This window comes from Colobus angolensis, unplaced genomic scaffold (assembly GCF_000951035.1).
Source record: "Colobus angolensis palliatus isolate OR3802 unplaced genomic scaffold, Cang.pa_1.0 Scaffold515, whole genome shotgun sequence".
NCBI classification, from domain to species: domain Eukaryota; kingdom Metazoa; phylum Chordata; class Mammalia; order Primates; family Cercopithecidae; genus Colobus; species Colobus angolensis.
In genome coordinates this window covers 1,356,164-1,371,157 of record NW_012118655.1, presented here as the reverse complement: position 1 = coordinate 1,371,157, position 14,994 = coordinate 1,356,164, and the positions used below count along the sequence as shown (strand labels likewise).

General features: G+C 48.7%; 1 protein-coding gene across 5 annotated transcripts in view; it reads left to right on the top strand.

Moving 5' to 3' along the window:
- Positions 1-332: 332 nt before the first annotated feature.
- The window catches only part of LBH (limb bud and heart development), a 28,482-nt gene continuing 13,820 nt past the window's right edge, over positions 333-14,994 (top strand). Inside the window, exons 1-2 of one of the 5 annotated variants that reach the window (XM_011960568.1) lie at positions 333-638; positions 3,228-3,330. In XM_011960568.1, coding sequence (XP_011815958.1) covers positions 613-638; positions 3,228-3,330 — 129 coding nt within the window. In that variant the 5' untranslated portion in view covers positions 333-612. Of the gene's footprint in view, positions 639-1,030; positions 1,986-3,227; positions 3,331-14,994 lie in introns of those variants that run through there. The other 4 variants (XM_011960570.1, XM_011960567.1, XR_001003853.1 and 1 more) reach the window with 4 other exon arrangements.

Genomic DNA, 14,994 nt, shown 5'->3' with positions numbered 1-14,994 from the left:
GGAGTGGCGGACGCCCTACCCCGGCGCAGCGCGGCCGCCGAGCGGTCACGTCCAGAGCGGCCTCCGCGCCCTCCTCGCGCCCACTCCGCCGCGCTGGAGTTCGGGATGTACGCGGAGGGGGTTGTGAGTGGGAAGCGGCGCGTACGTGGAGTCCGGGCCGGTGTGAGTGAGCGCGTGCGCGCGTGGGAGAGCGGCGGGAGGGGGCCGGGCTCGGACCCGCAGCGAACCACGGCCCCGGGAGCAGAGCCGAGCGCGCCCCCGAGCAGCCGCCCGCCGGAGCTGCGAGCGCTGAAGCCATTCATGATTTTGGTGACGTTATTCCAGGAGTGGGCGAGGGAGGGCGGGGCCTCTCGGGGCCAAGCCCCGCCCCCGCCTCTATAAATACGGCTTCCCGGGTTCTTTGTGGGGCTGAGAGCTCAGTGGAGAGTGGGGAGTTGTGTCCGCCTTGCCGACGCTGCTGGCCGTGGGGCTGTCCTGGGAAGGCGGACGGCGAGCGCCAGATTCCCGTACTAGGCCGCCTGCCGTGCCTGTCTGCGCCCGTGTCATCCTCACTCGGGACGCGGGGACCGTTTTTAAATCACAGGGGCGTGTGTCAGCCTGCCCTAGGACTTCATGTCTATATATTTCCCCATTCACTGGTGAGTACCCTGCGCCTGCGGCGGGCGTCCGTCTGGCGGCGGTGGCTGCGGGTCCGGGCGCCTGCTTCGTGCCGGCTCCGGGTGCGAGGGCAGCCGGCGGCGCGGGCGCTCAGCGCTAACCCGCCGCCCGAGCCCGTGCAGGAGTCAACGTCAAGGTTGCAAAGGTGGGGGTGGGGGTAGGGGGTGCTGAGAACATCCAGACAAAGGACGTGAACTCGGAGCCCTCACCCAAGTGACGGCCGGAGGGTTTGTATTGGTTGGCGGGGGAGCCAGGAGTCACGTGTGAATCCCCCCCAGGTGAAACCCCCCTATGCGGAGAGCTGCAGGAGGCGCGCGCCCCGCTTGGCGCAGGGGGCTCCTGCTCTTCCCGGGCCCCTCCTCTTTTTCTTTTTGTTTGCATGCAAGTCTCAACGTCGAGGCCGGCTGCAGCGGGGCTGAGCTGGTGCAGCCGCCGGGTTTGCAGAGCTCCAGGGGGTGGGGGGCGGGAAACGCTCTCCCCACACGTAACCCCACTAAAGCCACAAGCAGCAGGGCACACACTGCAGCCTCTCAACCCCTGCCCTCTCCATGGCCCCTAAAAACCGACGCACATTGGTGGGGACCGGGACTGGGAGGAGCCGCCTTCGCCGTGCTGTGGGGGAAGGAGCCCGGGCCGGGCGCGGGGCGTCGGAGGTTTGCCCCGGACTAGGGATCGGAGCCGGGAGGGCTGCAGAGAGAGGCAGGCCCCTGGCTGCTGGGACTTCCTTGCCGGCGGTTTCTTCCTTCCTGCGCCGGGTTAGACGAGAAGCGGCCGGGGGCGAGCGCTGGCGGCCCCGGAGCGCGCTCTCAGGTGCGGACGTGGGGAGCTCGGCCCCGAGTCTCTGGCAGGCGCTGAGCGAAGGGAAACCCGGCGCAAGCCTCGGCGAGGTCCGGCCTGGCCCAGGAAGCGGAAAGTTCATGCTTCTCGCTTCAACTTTTCGGGCCGGCGCCACAGCCCCGAGCGAAGAAGAGCCGCCCCTACGTCAGGCTCTTCGCCCTGTGGGCGCTCTTCTGGCTCCTTTCTTTGGAGGTCGCCAACAGCCTTTCCAGGACCCGGGAGGAAACTGCCTTTGCAGGGCCCAGCTCCCGAACCTAAACTTGCCCCAAAGCCCCGCATCTTCTTAGTCTCCCTGTCCCCATCCCAGCCTGTCAGTGTTTAGAGAGGGGACTGAACTTCCCTCTCTCAACAGTTCAAGTTCCCCCACCCCGAGGCTTGTGTACCCTTCTTGTGGGTGCCCCTCCCTTGCCTCTCCCTAGGTACCTTATTATAGGTGAGACTTTAAAGGCTGTTGGAGGCTTTGTGCCTTTGGCTGCTCAAAATGTACCAAGGTGGGTGCTTGGGCCCATTAGAAGTATTATGAGAAATTAAGATTTAAGATTATTTCATCGATTAGCACTTTGTAGCTTGCAATGCTTTTGTGCAGACATTAACCCTTAACCTAACTGTGAGGTATGCACTGTTAGCATCAGAGTAACAGACAAACAGGACACTTGTGGCTCAGAGAAGTTACAGGACTTGTTCAAGATCACACAGCTCTTGAGGGGCAGAGCCTAGAACCTATTGTTTCTGTTCTAACCATACAATTGAAGAGGAATCTGGTACCCCTGTTTCCTTAGATATCCCCCCTTAAAACAAAAAAACATTTTTGTTTTAAACCGTGTGCCACAGGCATGATGGTGGAAAGCATTGGGTGCTGTGTAGCAGGTACCTGGATTTGGTGCTTATGTTCAGCATTATGTGCACAGGATCCTATATGTGCCCAGAGCTTGTGCAAGGATAACGGAATATTCGTATCCTGCTTAGAGAGTACAAGGCACTTTTACGTGTCAGCCATTGGTGGGCCAACTTGGCCCCTCTGGTAATTTCCTTTGCAGTCAGAATTGGGTATCCTTAAGGCTTTTAATCCAGGGGATGTTTTTCAAGCTGCGAGCAAGCAGCGGCTGTGTCTGGGGCTAGAGAAAGGGGTTGGATGGCAGATGTGAAACTTGTAGAAAAGCTGACCCCTTGGGGCTTTACGTGGAGCATTTTGCCAAAAGGAGCACCAGAGAGACAGAAATTTAGGAAAGCTGTATGATTGGACTTTGTTTCCCTCCAGTTGACCTGTTATTGTTATTATGTAATAATAATACATAGAGTTCCCCTTTGGAAAATTCATGTGAGGATTAGTTTTATTCTTAGTTGGAGAGGTGTGAAGGGAGATGTGGTTGAATTGGTTTTAATATAGACAGATGGACTCAGCTACCTATTGTTTTGGTTTTTCTAGTTCTGTCATTTAAAGAAACATTCAGGGTCCCTCTGTGCCAGTGGGGACTAGAGTATAAGAGGGGAGAGAAGAGGTTTGCCTGAGAGGTCTGCAGACAATGAGCTTTGTCTGTTGGGGCTGAGCCCTGGGGCTGTGGGCTTGCAAGGCACTTCCTCAGGGTGTGAGCTTGTTTTTCTGCAAGTTCTGTTTTGAACACCTCTCTTCCTGTCTCCAGACAGTCCCCTGATCCCACAGCAGTGAATGCATGAAGAGTTAGGAATGTGAAAGTGCCTATGTTTGTTGACTTTTGGTCTGGGTTTCTTGGCAGCCCCGACTATCTGAGATCGGCTGAGATGACTGAGGTGATGATGAACACCCAGCCCATGGAGGAGATCGGCCTCAGCCCCCGCAAGGATGGACTTTCCTACCAGGTGAGTAAGTCCTGGCTTCCCTCTTGACTCTTTAGAGCCTCGTGGCTTTTCTTGGGGGGTGGGGACAGACTTGGTTTTGCATCCCAGTGTCACTTGTAAGAGCCATGGACTGTGGCAGAGTCCCCTCGTGCCAGTAAGCCTCAGTTTCTTCATTTGTAAAATGGGGCAACATCGTTCTTATCTCCTAAGATTGCGGTAAAGATTCACCATGACGGTGACTAGTGGATGTGTAGAAGGCATTCGTAGTGTCTGGGACAGATAAGGGCTCAGCAAGCATTAGCCATTGTGATGAATTAACCCTCCTGGCTCTGTGAACTTTCCCATTCACTGCAGCAAAGGAGCAAGTGATTTGTGTAGTCGATTGAGACCAGAACTTTCCTTCCCAGCCATGCCTGGGGTAGTAGAAGCATTGCTGTCGGGGGCTTCTGCAGAAGGGTGTTCTGGTGGGGATAGCCGTGTCCAATGCTGCTTTCTTCCTTGGGTTGATTGTTGACCTGTTGATTCAGAGTTAACATTCAAACCACTTAGAGAGGAAGAGATTTTCCCCAAAGGGAGGCTAGCTCAGGGATGTTATTGCTGGGATCTTGCTTGGAGATCATCCTGTCTGGTGGATCCAAAATGCACAAGGACCACAAAAAGGGACCGGAGTGAGCCCTCTGGACTCTCACCCCAGCCCTCTTCTGTGGCTTGCCCTGCTGCCTCTCTACTGCCCCTGGGTCGGTGGGGGAGGGGGCAGTGGAGCACCTGCAGTTCCTTCTGGGCTGTGAGCTGGTTTAGGGCTTTGGAGGAGAGTTCCTATGTTGTTAAACTGGGGAGAGGGAGGAGTCTGTTCTTAAGGAAGACCTTGGGGCTAGGGAAGTTGTGTAGGATGGCCAGTCCAGGGGAGTCGAAAGGGAGTGTGATGGGTCCATGCTACAGACATGAAGGTATGCCCACTGCACGCCAAGTCCTCTACAGACGCTACCTTGCTCACACCTCACCACAGCTCCCAGGTGGGGATCCTCACCCTGTTCACAGATGAGTAAATGTCTCAGCCTGAGTCAGTGACTTGGGTCTGTCTAACCCCAGAGCCTTGTCCTTCTGATGTATTGTGTATCCACACCATGGCTTGGTTCCGCTAGGGTCTAGGTTGACTCTGGCTGGTCATTCCTTAGAACTGTTCCAGGGACATTTATTTTGTAAATTAAAAAAAAAAAACACAACAACAAATAGAAAGCCAGGGAGCCAGGGTGGGTGCCATGGAGGGAGAGTAATCAGATAGAACCAAGCTAGAAGCTCAGGCAGGGTCACATAACTTCAGACACACTTGGGAGGCTAAGGAGGCCCCTTTGTTTTGTCCATATTGGCAGTCTTGCTGACTGGAAATAAGTAGCCATTAGCCTGAAGGGGGTGTGTGGGGCAAGGGGGAACTGTCTTTCCTACCGTTTGACTTTTCTACCCTCCTCCCCCAGGGGTGGGTCTGAGGAATACAATTGAGGGCCCCCCAGCCTGGTGGGAGGGGTAGAAGTTTCCTGGCCCACCAGCCAGGGGGTTTTGGGTAGCAGTTTCCAAGCCCCTGCGTCAGACTGAATCTCTGTGGTTACAGGTGAGGTTCTCTTTCGGTTCTGGGTTTTAGATTTCCATCACAGAACCTTTCCAAATGCAGTCATCTGTTCGTCTTGTGTGTGCTTTTCATATTTTCCTTTTAAACACATCCCAGGATAAAGGGCCAGGCCCTAGAGGGCAGTTTTCTCAATGCTTCAAGTCCTTCAGGCCATTCTGCAGGACCTGAGACTCAGGGCAGGTGATGAGGGAGGAAGGAGCTGGGGGAGGAAGGCCACACTGGGGCTGCAAGGGCAGGAGGAAAATAAAATCGCCTCTGGGTGCCTGACACATCTTGGCACTGCCTGAGCAAAGGATCCTCAAATCTTCCCTCGTGGTGCTGGACTGAGGGCCCAGTTCTCAGAGCCCCCTCCCAGGAAATGTTTCTGCTGCCTTGGTGGGGACCACTCCCCAGTTCCAAAATATCTTACTTGGAACTTCAAAGCACTCTGGTCACAATTTTTCACAACTTTTCTGATTTCGGAATGGTCTCATGGTTGCCTGGTGAAGAGGAAAGGGAGATTGTAGTATTTAACCATGCAATATTTAGGGGCACTTTCCCTGTGCAACCTGCTGTGCTGGCCTTTGTGCCCAGGGTCCAGGACCCTTGTAAGAACCCAGCATCTACATAAACATCTGGAACACAGGTGGTGCAGTCAATCCAGGTGTGGGACATACAGAAGCTACAGTGAGTCCAGGCATTGACAGCAACAATGAAATCCAGCTGACAGAATCAGAGGGAGGGCAGACTGGGGCTGGGCTTTGAAAGAAAATTAGGACTTTGAGAGGGCAGCTCCATCTCTAAGGTAATGTTCTTGTATCTTCAAACCCCCTGGGCTCGCCCCTGTTTATGCCGGGGGCAGGGCTGTGCAGTGAGCTGGTCTGACAATTGCTGTGTGACAGATATTCTCTGCGCCCACTCAAAGCTAATACCATCCAATTAGACACATTCCCACCAGAGCTCTGGGGATTGGCTGGGACTGGCACTTGGCTGGAGCCCTTTCCCTGTGCATGCTCCGGCTCGACTCAGGGCTGGGGGCAGGAGATCTCGGAGCTCTGTTCTTGGCATTCCTCCTAAGGATAATAATAGTACGTGACTTTTGCGGAGACCTGCTTTTCTAAGGAACTGAGAGTGGGAAGGAGACATCAGTCCAGACTTGGCAGATGCAATAGGATCTCAGGCTTGTGATTTGACCTTGAAAACAAAGTCATCAAATAAATGGCACGTTGGACTTCGTCAGTCACTTCCCCGCCTTGCAGATCTACCAAGAATGAAGCTTTCCTGATTTCTCTGTACCAGATGTGACCTTTCTTTTAATGCCTGTGGCATTTTATACTTACCAATGATGCCGCGCTGCTTCAAGGATATGGGTTCTGCCTTACCTTCTCTTTGCCTAGGTCCTCAAAGGCAAGGGAGGACTTATCTTCATCTTTGTACCCCACCCCCACCCAGGGTGCCTAAATGCTCTAAGTGGGCGGTGATTGTTTCCATAAAGTTGAGTCTCCTGATTCGGAAGCTGGCCACCTTCTCTTCTGCCTTAGCTTCTGGAAAGGGCCTGCTCAGGCTCATGCCTACCAAGGTTTCAGAGAGATGCCCTTTTAATCCCCTGAAAGATTCAAGGAAGCCCTAGCTGCTGTCCTGGGGCAGTTAGGGCTGTGTTGCGGGCTGGTGCCTTGGTTTGTAGTAACATTCATTGAGAGGCAGTTCAGTAAGGGAAATCCACGTGTGCACATTCACTCAACATGAATTGTGACACCCTGTGGGGTGGGTGAGTAAATGGTTACTAGAAAGTGTGAGTGCATTTTGGGCAGGCGGGCTGTGGGTGGCGGCCAGCTAACCAGCTGAGTGGGAGGGTCTGCAGCAGGATGTTGATTTCCCTGATGGCAGCAGCTCCCTCCCCACCTCCATCCAGCCTGTGGAACAGGAATTTCTGCTGTCCCGGTGCCTTCTTCCTCATCCTAATTCAAGGAAGCAAGTCAGCGGCTGCTTCCTTGTCTCCAGGGACTCATAAAAATATGGTGTTGGGGAATGCCTCTGCGACTGGGTCTCCTTCAATGCTGTGCCCGAATTGGCCTGGGCTTTGTCTGGGGAAGGGTCCTGGGAGTTTACCTGTGAGCACCGATACTGCCTCCACCCAAGGGCACCGGGACCCTGACCTTGCTACTCTAACTTCCTCAGCACAGCAGCCAAGGCTTCTATAGTTTCATCACCCCAGCTAAGGTCTAGGTACAGATGTGGCTCCTTGGTTTTCATTTAAAACTGTTACTTCTAAAGCACCTGGACCAAAGTCTGAACATATTATCCCTCCCCAGGCTCTTTAAGTTTCTTTAATCAGCAACATCCCTTCCTGGCTGCCCTTTGATTCCTTCTGCTTTTATTCTTGGTCACATCCCCCTCCATTTGACATCCATCAGTCAGACAAGCATCTGGCTCCCCTCCTCAGGGCAGCGAGGGAGGATGCTCTGGGAGGAAGGAAGCCAGGAGGAGCGATTTCTTCACACAGCACAGTGCTCGTGTGCGCCCCTCATTCTCTTTGATAAACAGAGCTGAGAGCTTCCTGCATTCTCACGTGGGAGGAAGTGATGTCCTGGTGCTTTCTATGGTAGGGAAGAGCAGGCTAGGGGGCTGATCTCTCTTGCCTCAGCCTTAGTATTTGCCTCGTGCAGTTTGAGAGCCTCAGCTATGGCCCTGCATTGAGGAGTGGTCTGAAGGACCACTGGGGGTGGACAACCAGCCTCTCTTGGGAACACAGGATCTCTTGCTCCTTTATCTCTCAGATCCAGAAATAGCCACCTCATTTCTCTCACTCCTCTCAACTGTTTTTTTTTTTTTGAGATGGAGTCTTGCTCTGTCGCCCACGCTGGAGTGCAGTGGCGCGATCTCTGCTCACTGCAACCTCCACCTCCCGGGTTCAAGCGATTCTCCTGCCTCAGCCTCCCGAGTAGCTGAGGCTACAGGAGTGTGCCACCACGCCCGGCTAATTTTTTGTATTTTTAGTAGAGACGAGGTCTCTCCATGATGGCCCTTCCCACTCTTTGTCAGAAGCGGCAACTCGTCTCTCAAAGAACAGGCTCAATTTCATCGCTGAAGTTAGGCGGTAGGTAGCTCGGAAACCCCTTCTCTTTGCTCACATCTCTGCTGAGCCTCTCTTGATGGAGACCTCCTGAGCCTGGCTTCACTCTGCCGGTTCTACCTGGGTGGAATGCGTGTGTGGAAACAGGTGACGGGTTAAGCCCTTGGGAAGGTTTCTGGTCTGTGGCCTCTGTCCCCCACCAGCTCACGAGGCCGTTCTGGGCATAACGCATCCACTCTATCTGCCTCCTCATTACGCCTGTCTCATTGGTTACTCCCAGCTGTAGTACCCCATATGTCCTCAAGAGTTTGGGAGGCGCTGCTGAGCAGCTACACGCAAGTCCCATTGTCGCCAGGAAACATCTTTCATAATGTCAGACTTAAAAGGCCTCAGTAGTCCCCGGAGAGACATAGAGCTAAAATTCCAAAACATTTGGCAGGAGGCATCCAGCCACGGACACATGTTCCTGGAATTGCAGCAACTTTCTTTTCTCCTATCCCTACTCCCTCCACCCACCTCTCTCCTTGATAAAAATCATAGGAATGGGATGTAGGACAGGCAGTTAGGGCCACTGGTCTCGAAAGCACAAATACTGTATTTCTCTGAGTGGCACTGGGCCCATGTCTGCACATTCTGCCTCTATGTGAGTCATTGTTCACTTTGTTCAGAGCAAGTCTGCTTTGTGTGAGGATCCATCACCTTTCCTCTTACACTACCCTGCAGAGGGCTGGAATTACACCCATGGGGCTTTCCTCCTGGCCCCCATGAGCCCCCTGGTACAACAGTGAGTCTGTAGCCTGGCCAGGGAGAGAACAAGCTTTCTTCACTTTCCCAGCCAACACGTTGCATACTAGGGCCATACATCCCAGCCTCCTCTCAAGGGGCCCGTGCTGGGCCTGATGCCTCTCTCTCCAAGAGGTTATGTGTTCATCTCTCTGCTGAGCCAGGCGCTGTGTCTTAGACTGCTCTTTGTTTCTAAGACGCTGGGCACAGTGTCCTACAAATAGTTGCTTAATGAGCCTGGATGATGGATTGGCCCTTCCTCTCTCCCCATCCTGCACTGAGAATCCTTTTATCTTGGCAGTCTCAGGAAGCCAATTTTTATAGGATCAGCATTTTCTCCCAGTAGGCCCGGTCTCCCACGTTGGACAGAAAGGATGGTACTGTTAGGGAAAGGGATGAGTTTGGGTGGCGAATGTTGTGACTGTAGCCAAGAGCTATTCCTGGGTGTCTAGTAAATGTCCTGAAATGATCTTGCAGGCCTGAGTCCTGAAGTAATCCTCAGAGGATATGAAGACGGGCCCTCATTCACACAGGGCTTAGACTTGCTGGGGCTTCATTCCTTCCCAGTCTAGTAGCTTCTGTGCTGCCTCTGCCTGCCTCTCACCTCACCACCTGCCCTTCCCTTGTCCTCAAGCACAGCTCAGGAAGGCGTTGTTATCAGCACATCAAATCCTCTGCTTCCTTCCTGGGCTGAGGGAGGGCCCCTTATTACACAGGCCCATCTTGAAAAACAATTTAAATTTGCCCAAAGCTTTCTCCAAACTGTTTTCAAGCTAGCATTTTAACCTCAAGGAAACTTTGGGAACCCCCTGAAGCCCCCTCTCTGGTGGACTTAATTGCCTCGCACCGGCAGTAGCTTATTTAGGTATACTGTGTAGAAGAGACCCCAAGCATTTAGCTGAAACTCATCCACTCCTTGCCTCTCAGCCAGGAATTTTATTTGGACCAATGGGAAGGAAAGTTCTGGATTTCTCACATAAAATGGAATTAGTTTGAGCAAAGAGGGCACTCATAAATTTCAGTACAGATACAGTTGGTGTCTAAGCCTGACTTTCTCCTAACTTGATTTGGTGGTTCCCAAACAGAATTTAAAATATATCTTGAATTCATCTTCCACCTTTTCTTAGGAGAGCTTAAAGCACTTGTTCAAACTGGATTTAAGAGCTATCCTTGGCTTTCCCAAATTTCTCAACATTTTCACTAGATGTAGCCCTGCATACAAGCCCTAATTTAGTAGGTGGCCTTGAGGTCAGCCACTTATCCCCATGGATATAGGCAGTGGTGCCAGCCCACACCCACCAACACACACATTCACACACACAACTGTAAGGGCAGATGGGGGCTAATAAGTGGTTGTTTTAGATTAGCGTTTTAATTATAGGAAATTTTTCCTTCCCTTTCCCTCTTTGTTGGCAATTTCATATTTTTATTGATAAAATATGTATTTTATTCTTTTTATGCTTTTCCAATTTTAAAAGAAACATATGCTCATTATGGAATTTTTGTTTTTATTTTCTTCCTTTCTTTTTTTTTTTTTTTTTGAGATGGAATTTTGCTCTTGTTGCCCAGGCTGAAGTACAATGGCACAATCTCGGCTCACTGCAACCTCCACCTCCCAGGTTCAAGGGATTCTCCTGCTTCAGCCTCTGGAGTAGCTGGGACTACAAGTGTATGCCACCATGCTGGGCTAATTTTTGTGTTTTTATGAATAGAGATGGGGTTTCACGATGTTGGCCAGGCTGGTCTCGAATTCCTGCCCTCAAGTGACCCTCCCGCCTCAGCCTCCCAAAGTGCCAGGATTACAGGCAGGAGCCACCGCGCCAGACCTATTTTCTTTCTTAAACTTTTTTGTTTTACAGTCACCACAATTTCACCGTGCATAAAGCGCAATGGTTAACAATTTAGCATCTTTGCCTTCTTTCCCGGTGCACTTACGTTTTTATGTAGCCAGGATCACACATTGTTGTATTTTGCTGCTTTACTTAATGGCATCTAAGTCATTAGCACTATATCATGATAATTTATCTTAAAAATATTCCAAGCTATCATTTTTAATAACTGTATAATATATCATAAAGTTAAAACATAATTTATCATTCAATTGTTGAAATTTTTAGGTTACATATATTTTCTTTTATAAATATGCAAATATGTATATACAAATTTATATACAATTTTTTATAAATCTTTGTTCATACTTTATACTGTTTCCTTAGAATTGAGTCTGTGGAATAGGATTTCTTGAAAAAAGGTAAAAGTGTGATTGTGTATATATACTGTTACGTGTATGTTATTATTATAAAGGTAATATTTGTTCTTTTTTTTTTTTTTTGAGATGGAGTCTCACTCTGTGGCCCGGGCTGGAGTACAGTGGTGCAATCTCGGCTCACTGCAACCTCTGTCTCCCAGGTTCAAGTGATTCTCCTGCCTCAGCCTCCCAAGTAGCTGAGATTACAGTCATGTGCCACGACACCCGGCTAGTTTTTGTATTTTTAGTAGAGACGAGGTTTTGCCGTGTTGGCCAGGCTGGTCTCAAACTCCTGACCTCAAGTGATCTGCCTGCCTCAGCCTCCGAAGTGCTGGGATTACAGGTGTGAGCCACCACGCCCGGCCAATATTTATTCTTTATAGAAATTTAGGAAAATACAGAGACATGTGAAGAAAAAAAAATCCACACCCATATTTCTATCACTGAAACATTTTGGTATGTTTACTTTCAGTATTTTTCTATGCACTTATAGTTAAAAAATAAAATTGAGACCGTACTGTACATGCTGTAGTAGATCCCTTTTTCACTTAATATAATATCGTGACTATGTTCTTGTCATTTGGTTTTCTTTGTAAAATTCTGTTATGTAACATTTCTTAATGCTGAATATTTAGGTTGTGGCATATTATGTTCTTACAAAGAACACTATTCTGAACATCATTTTACAGAAATCTCGGCACAGGTCTGATTCGTTTCTTTGGCATAAGTTCCTGGAATTAGAATTACTGATTCAAAGAGATACGGCATCATTAAGCCTCCTGATTATATGTTACCTTAAAAACAGAAAACATCAAAGAGTTTATCAAAATACAAACCCCCAGCATCGAAAGCTCTAGCAAATAGAATCTCCAGGGTAGAACATCTATAAAGATGGGATAATGGTAGAGCTTTTTGGATAGAGTCAGAAAGATATTTGGCTATTTTAAAGTGTTTAGGAGATATTGTACATCTTCCTATTGTTTGTTAATAACTTATTTCAAGTGTGATGATACAGTTGATGATGTTCAAGCAACATTTAGCCAGCATTGCAAAATAGCTCGTGATCATATTCTTGTCCCATAGTAGGTACACTGATACCCTCTGTGAATTAAAAATGTATGTGGGTCAGCAATTGCTCAGCTTGTCTCCTTTATTCTATTAATGACATTGAGCATTGTGTAAACCTTGAAGACCAGTAAAATTACATTGTTCTGGAGACCCAAGAAGGTTCGCCAGATGCATGCTTTGTCTCTGAACCAACTCGGCTTTCCTGGGGTTCCAGATCTGGCTCATGGATAACTCATGGTTGAGAAATATTCCTTCCCTGGAATTAAGGATGGGCTGGACTCTTTTTTTTTTGAGATGGAGTCTTGCTCTGTCGCCCGGGCTTGAGTGCAGTGACACAATCTCGACTCACTGCAACCTCTGCCTCCCTGGTTCAAGTGATTTTCCTGCCCTGGTCCCCTGAGTAGCTGGGATTACAGGCGCCCACTACATGCCTGACGAGTTTTAGTAGAGACAGGTTTCTCCATGTTGGCCAGGCTGGTCTCAAACTCCTGACCTAAATCGATCCACCTGCCTTAGCCTCCCAAAATTGCTGGAATTACAGGCATGAGCCACCACACCCAGCCTAGGCTGGACTCTTAAAAGTAGATCTTAACATAATGGAAGTCTTGGACCCAGTGTCGAAGGGCCTTCTACCCAACAACTCTCCAAGGGTCTAGGTGCTTTGCAACACATAGCCCAGGCCAGTGCTCCAGCAGGGTCCACATACTCCTGATGGTTTACAAAGTTCATTTAGGTGTTATACAGACAGCTTGAAAAATGTAAGACTAGTTTTCCATTTATGTAGTGGTAGATTTTTAAACAAGGATGTTTTAAACAAATGAGTGAAGGAGAACTAAGACATGTATGTGGACATAACAGGAATGATGAAGGTAGTATCACGAGGCTGAGACATACCAGCTCAAATGAGTGTGAAATTCCACAGCACAATCCTTTTAGGATCCTCTAAAGTCTGTATCTCTTTGGTCATGTGCCTCTCGGGTATGACAGTTGAAGCATCAGGAACCTTCCTGACTGTTTTCATTGGCAGTTGAGTGTTAGAGATTTGTATGCCAAATTACTTCTTAATAATGCTTGTACTACCTCACATTTTAACAAAATGTTAAAATGGGAGGACAGCTGCCTCTGGGGTTCACGGACACTTTCTAAAGGACATGACAGCAGGGAGGGTTTTCAGGAAATCCATTTCCACATCTTAAGCCTTCTTCTCTTGCTTTTTGCAAATTGCATTTCCTGAAGACTAGCTTCACCTGCTTCCTTGTCCTACCTTTCCTTCAAAACTGCCCTTCTTCCCCTTTACAAGAGAACCTGCCGCAATTCAACTCATTATCACAGTAAGAAACCGTCATTAAAGCCGGATGTGTGGTTCACACCTATAATCCCAGCACTTTGAGAGGCTGAGGTGGGCGGATTGCTTGAGCTCAGGAGTTTGAGACCAACCTGAGCAACACAGGGAAACCCCATCTCTACAAAAAATGCAAAAAAAAAAAAAAAAAAAAAAAAAAGCCAGGCATGGTGGCGTGCACCTGTAGTCCCAGCTACTTGAGGGGCTGGGTTGGGAGGATCGCTGGAGCCTAGGAGGTGGAGGCTGCAGTGAGCTGAGATCTCATCACTACACTCCAGCCTGGGTAAAAGTGTGACCCTGTCTCAAACAAACAAAAAGAAACCTCAATAAAAATTTACTTTTGTGTTTAATAATTATTTGTGATATGTTCGTTGATCAGTTATATACTAATAGCTACAATAAACCAATCCAGAATTTGTAAGTTAACAAAGCCTTAAGGTCATAGGACATTTTTTTAAATGTCAATGTATATGCATAAATACCTCTTTTTATTGTAGAGAAGTATGAAAAGCTAATGATGAAAAACTTTCAAACATAAAAATATATTACATTAAGAAAAAATTATGTGGAGAAGTACAATGGAAATACAGTTTTACGTAGAGAAAGTAAGAATACAAGATTTGACTTAAGAGCTTGTTCTTGAGTTTTTTAATAGGTCATGGTTGCTGTTAAATTCTTACGGTATTTGTAATCCACTGAGTACATTTAAAAGAGTGGGATGTATATTTGGTTTTAAAATGTTAATATTTATAATATATCGGGGTTTTAGAACATGTGAAAGGAGACAGAGTTGTTCAGAATTCTGTTGGGGACTACACTAAAAGTTTGGAAAGCACGGATATGTATACTTGCTTTAGAATCAAAGTGATAGCACCGTAGCTCCTCAGAGGGGAGGGCAGCTTTGAGCTAGGTCCTATCACCTTGATAAGGAATGTCTCTACAGTAGCCTGACATCGGGTCACCCAGGTATTCTTTGGACACCGTGACACAGAGCCCAGAACCTCTCAGCACAGAGGGATTACAGACTAAGAATCCGGATAACTGGTTTCTAATCTTGGTTTGCTACTACCTATGTCATCTCAGGCAACTCATATCCCCTATTTGGGCCTGATTTCCATGTCTGTAAGTGAGAGAGCTAATCCTTACTGTGTTTTTAGAAGTTGAATAATGACACGAAATCCACCATCCTTATCCTAAGGTGTGCCCGTTGGAGTTTAAAAAACAAAAGCAAAAACCTGTTCTTTCCCTACCAATCAGCCTTTCAGATATCAGAAGGCACCTTTTATGTTCCCGTCAAATCTTTACCAGTTTTAAAATATGTTGTTTTTCAACCTTGACTTACATAATCTTTTTTTTTTTTTCCCCTTGAGACAGAATCTCACTCCGTCACCCAGGCTGGAGTGCAATGGTACAATCCCAGTTCACTGCAACCTCTGTCCCCCAGGTTCAAGGGATTCTCGTGCCTCAGCCTCCCAGGTAGCTGGAATCACAAGCGTGCACCACTACGCCTGCCTGATTTTTGTATTTTTAGTAGAGACGAGGTTTCGCCATGTTGGCCAGGCTGGTCT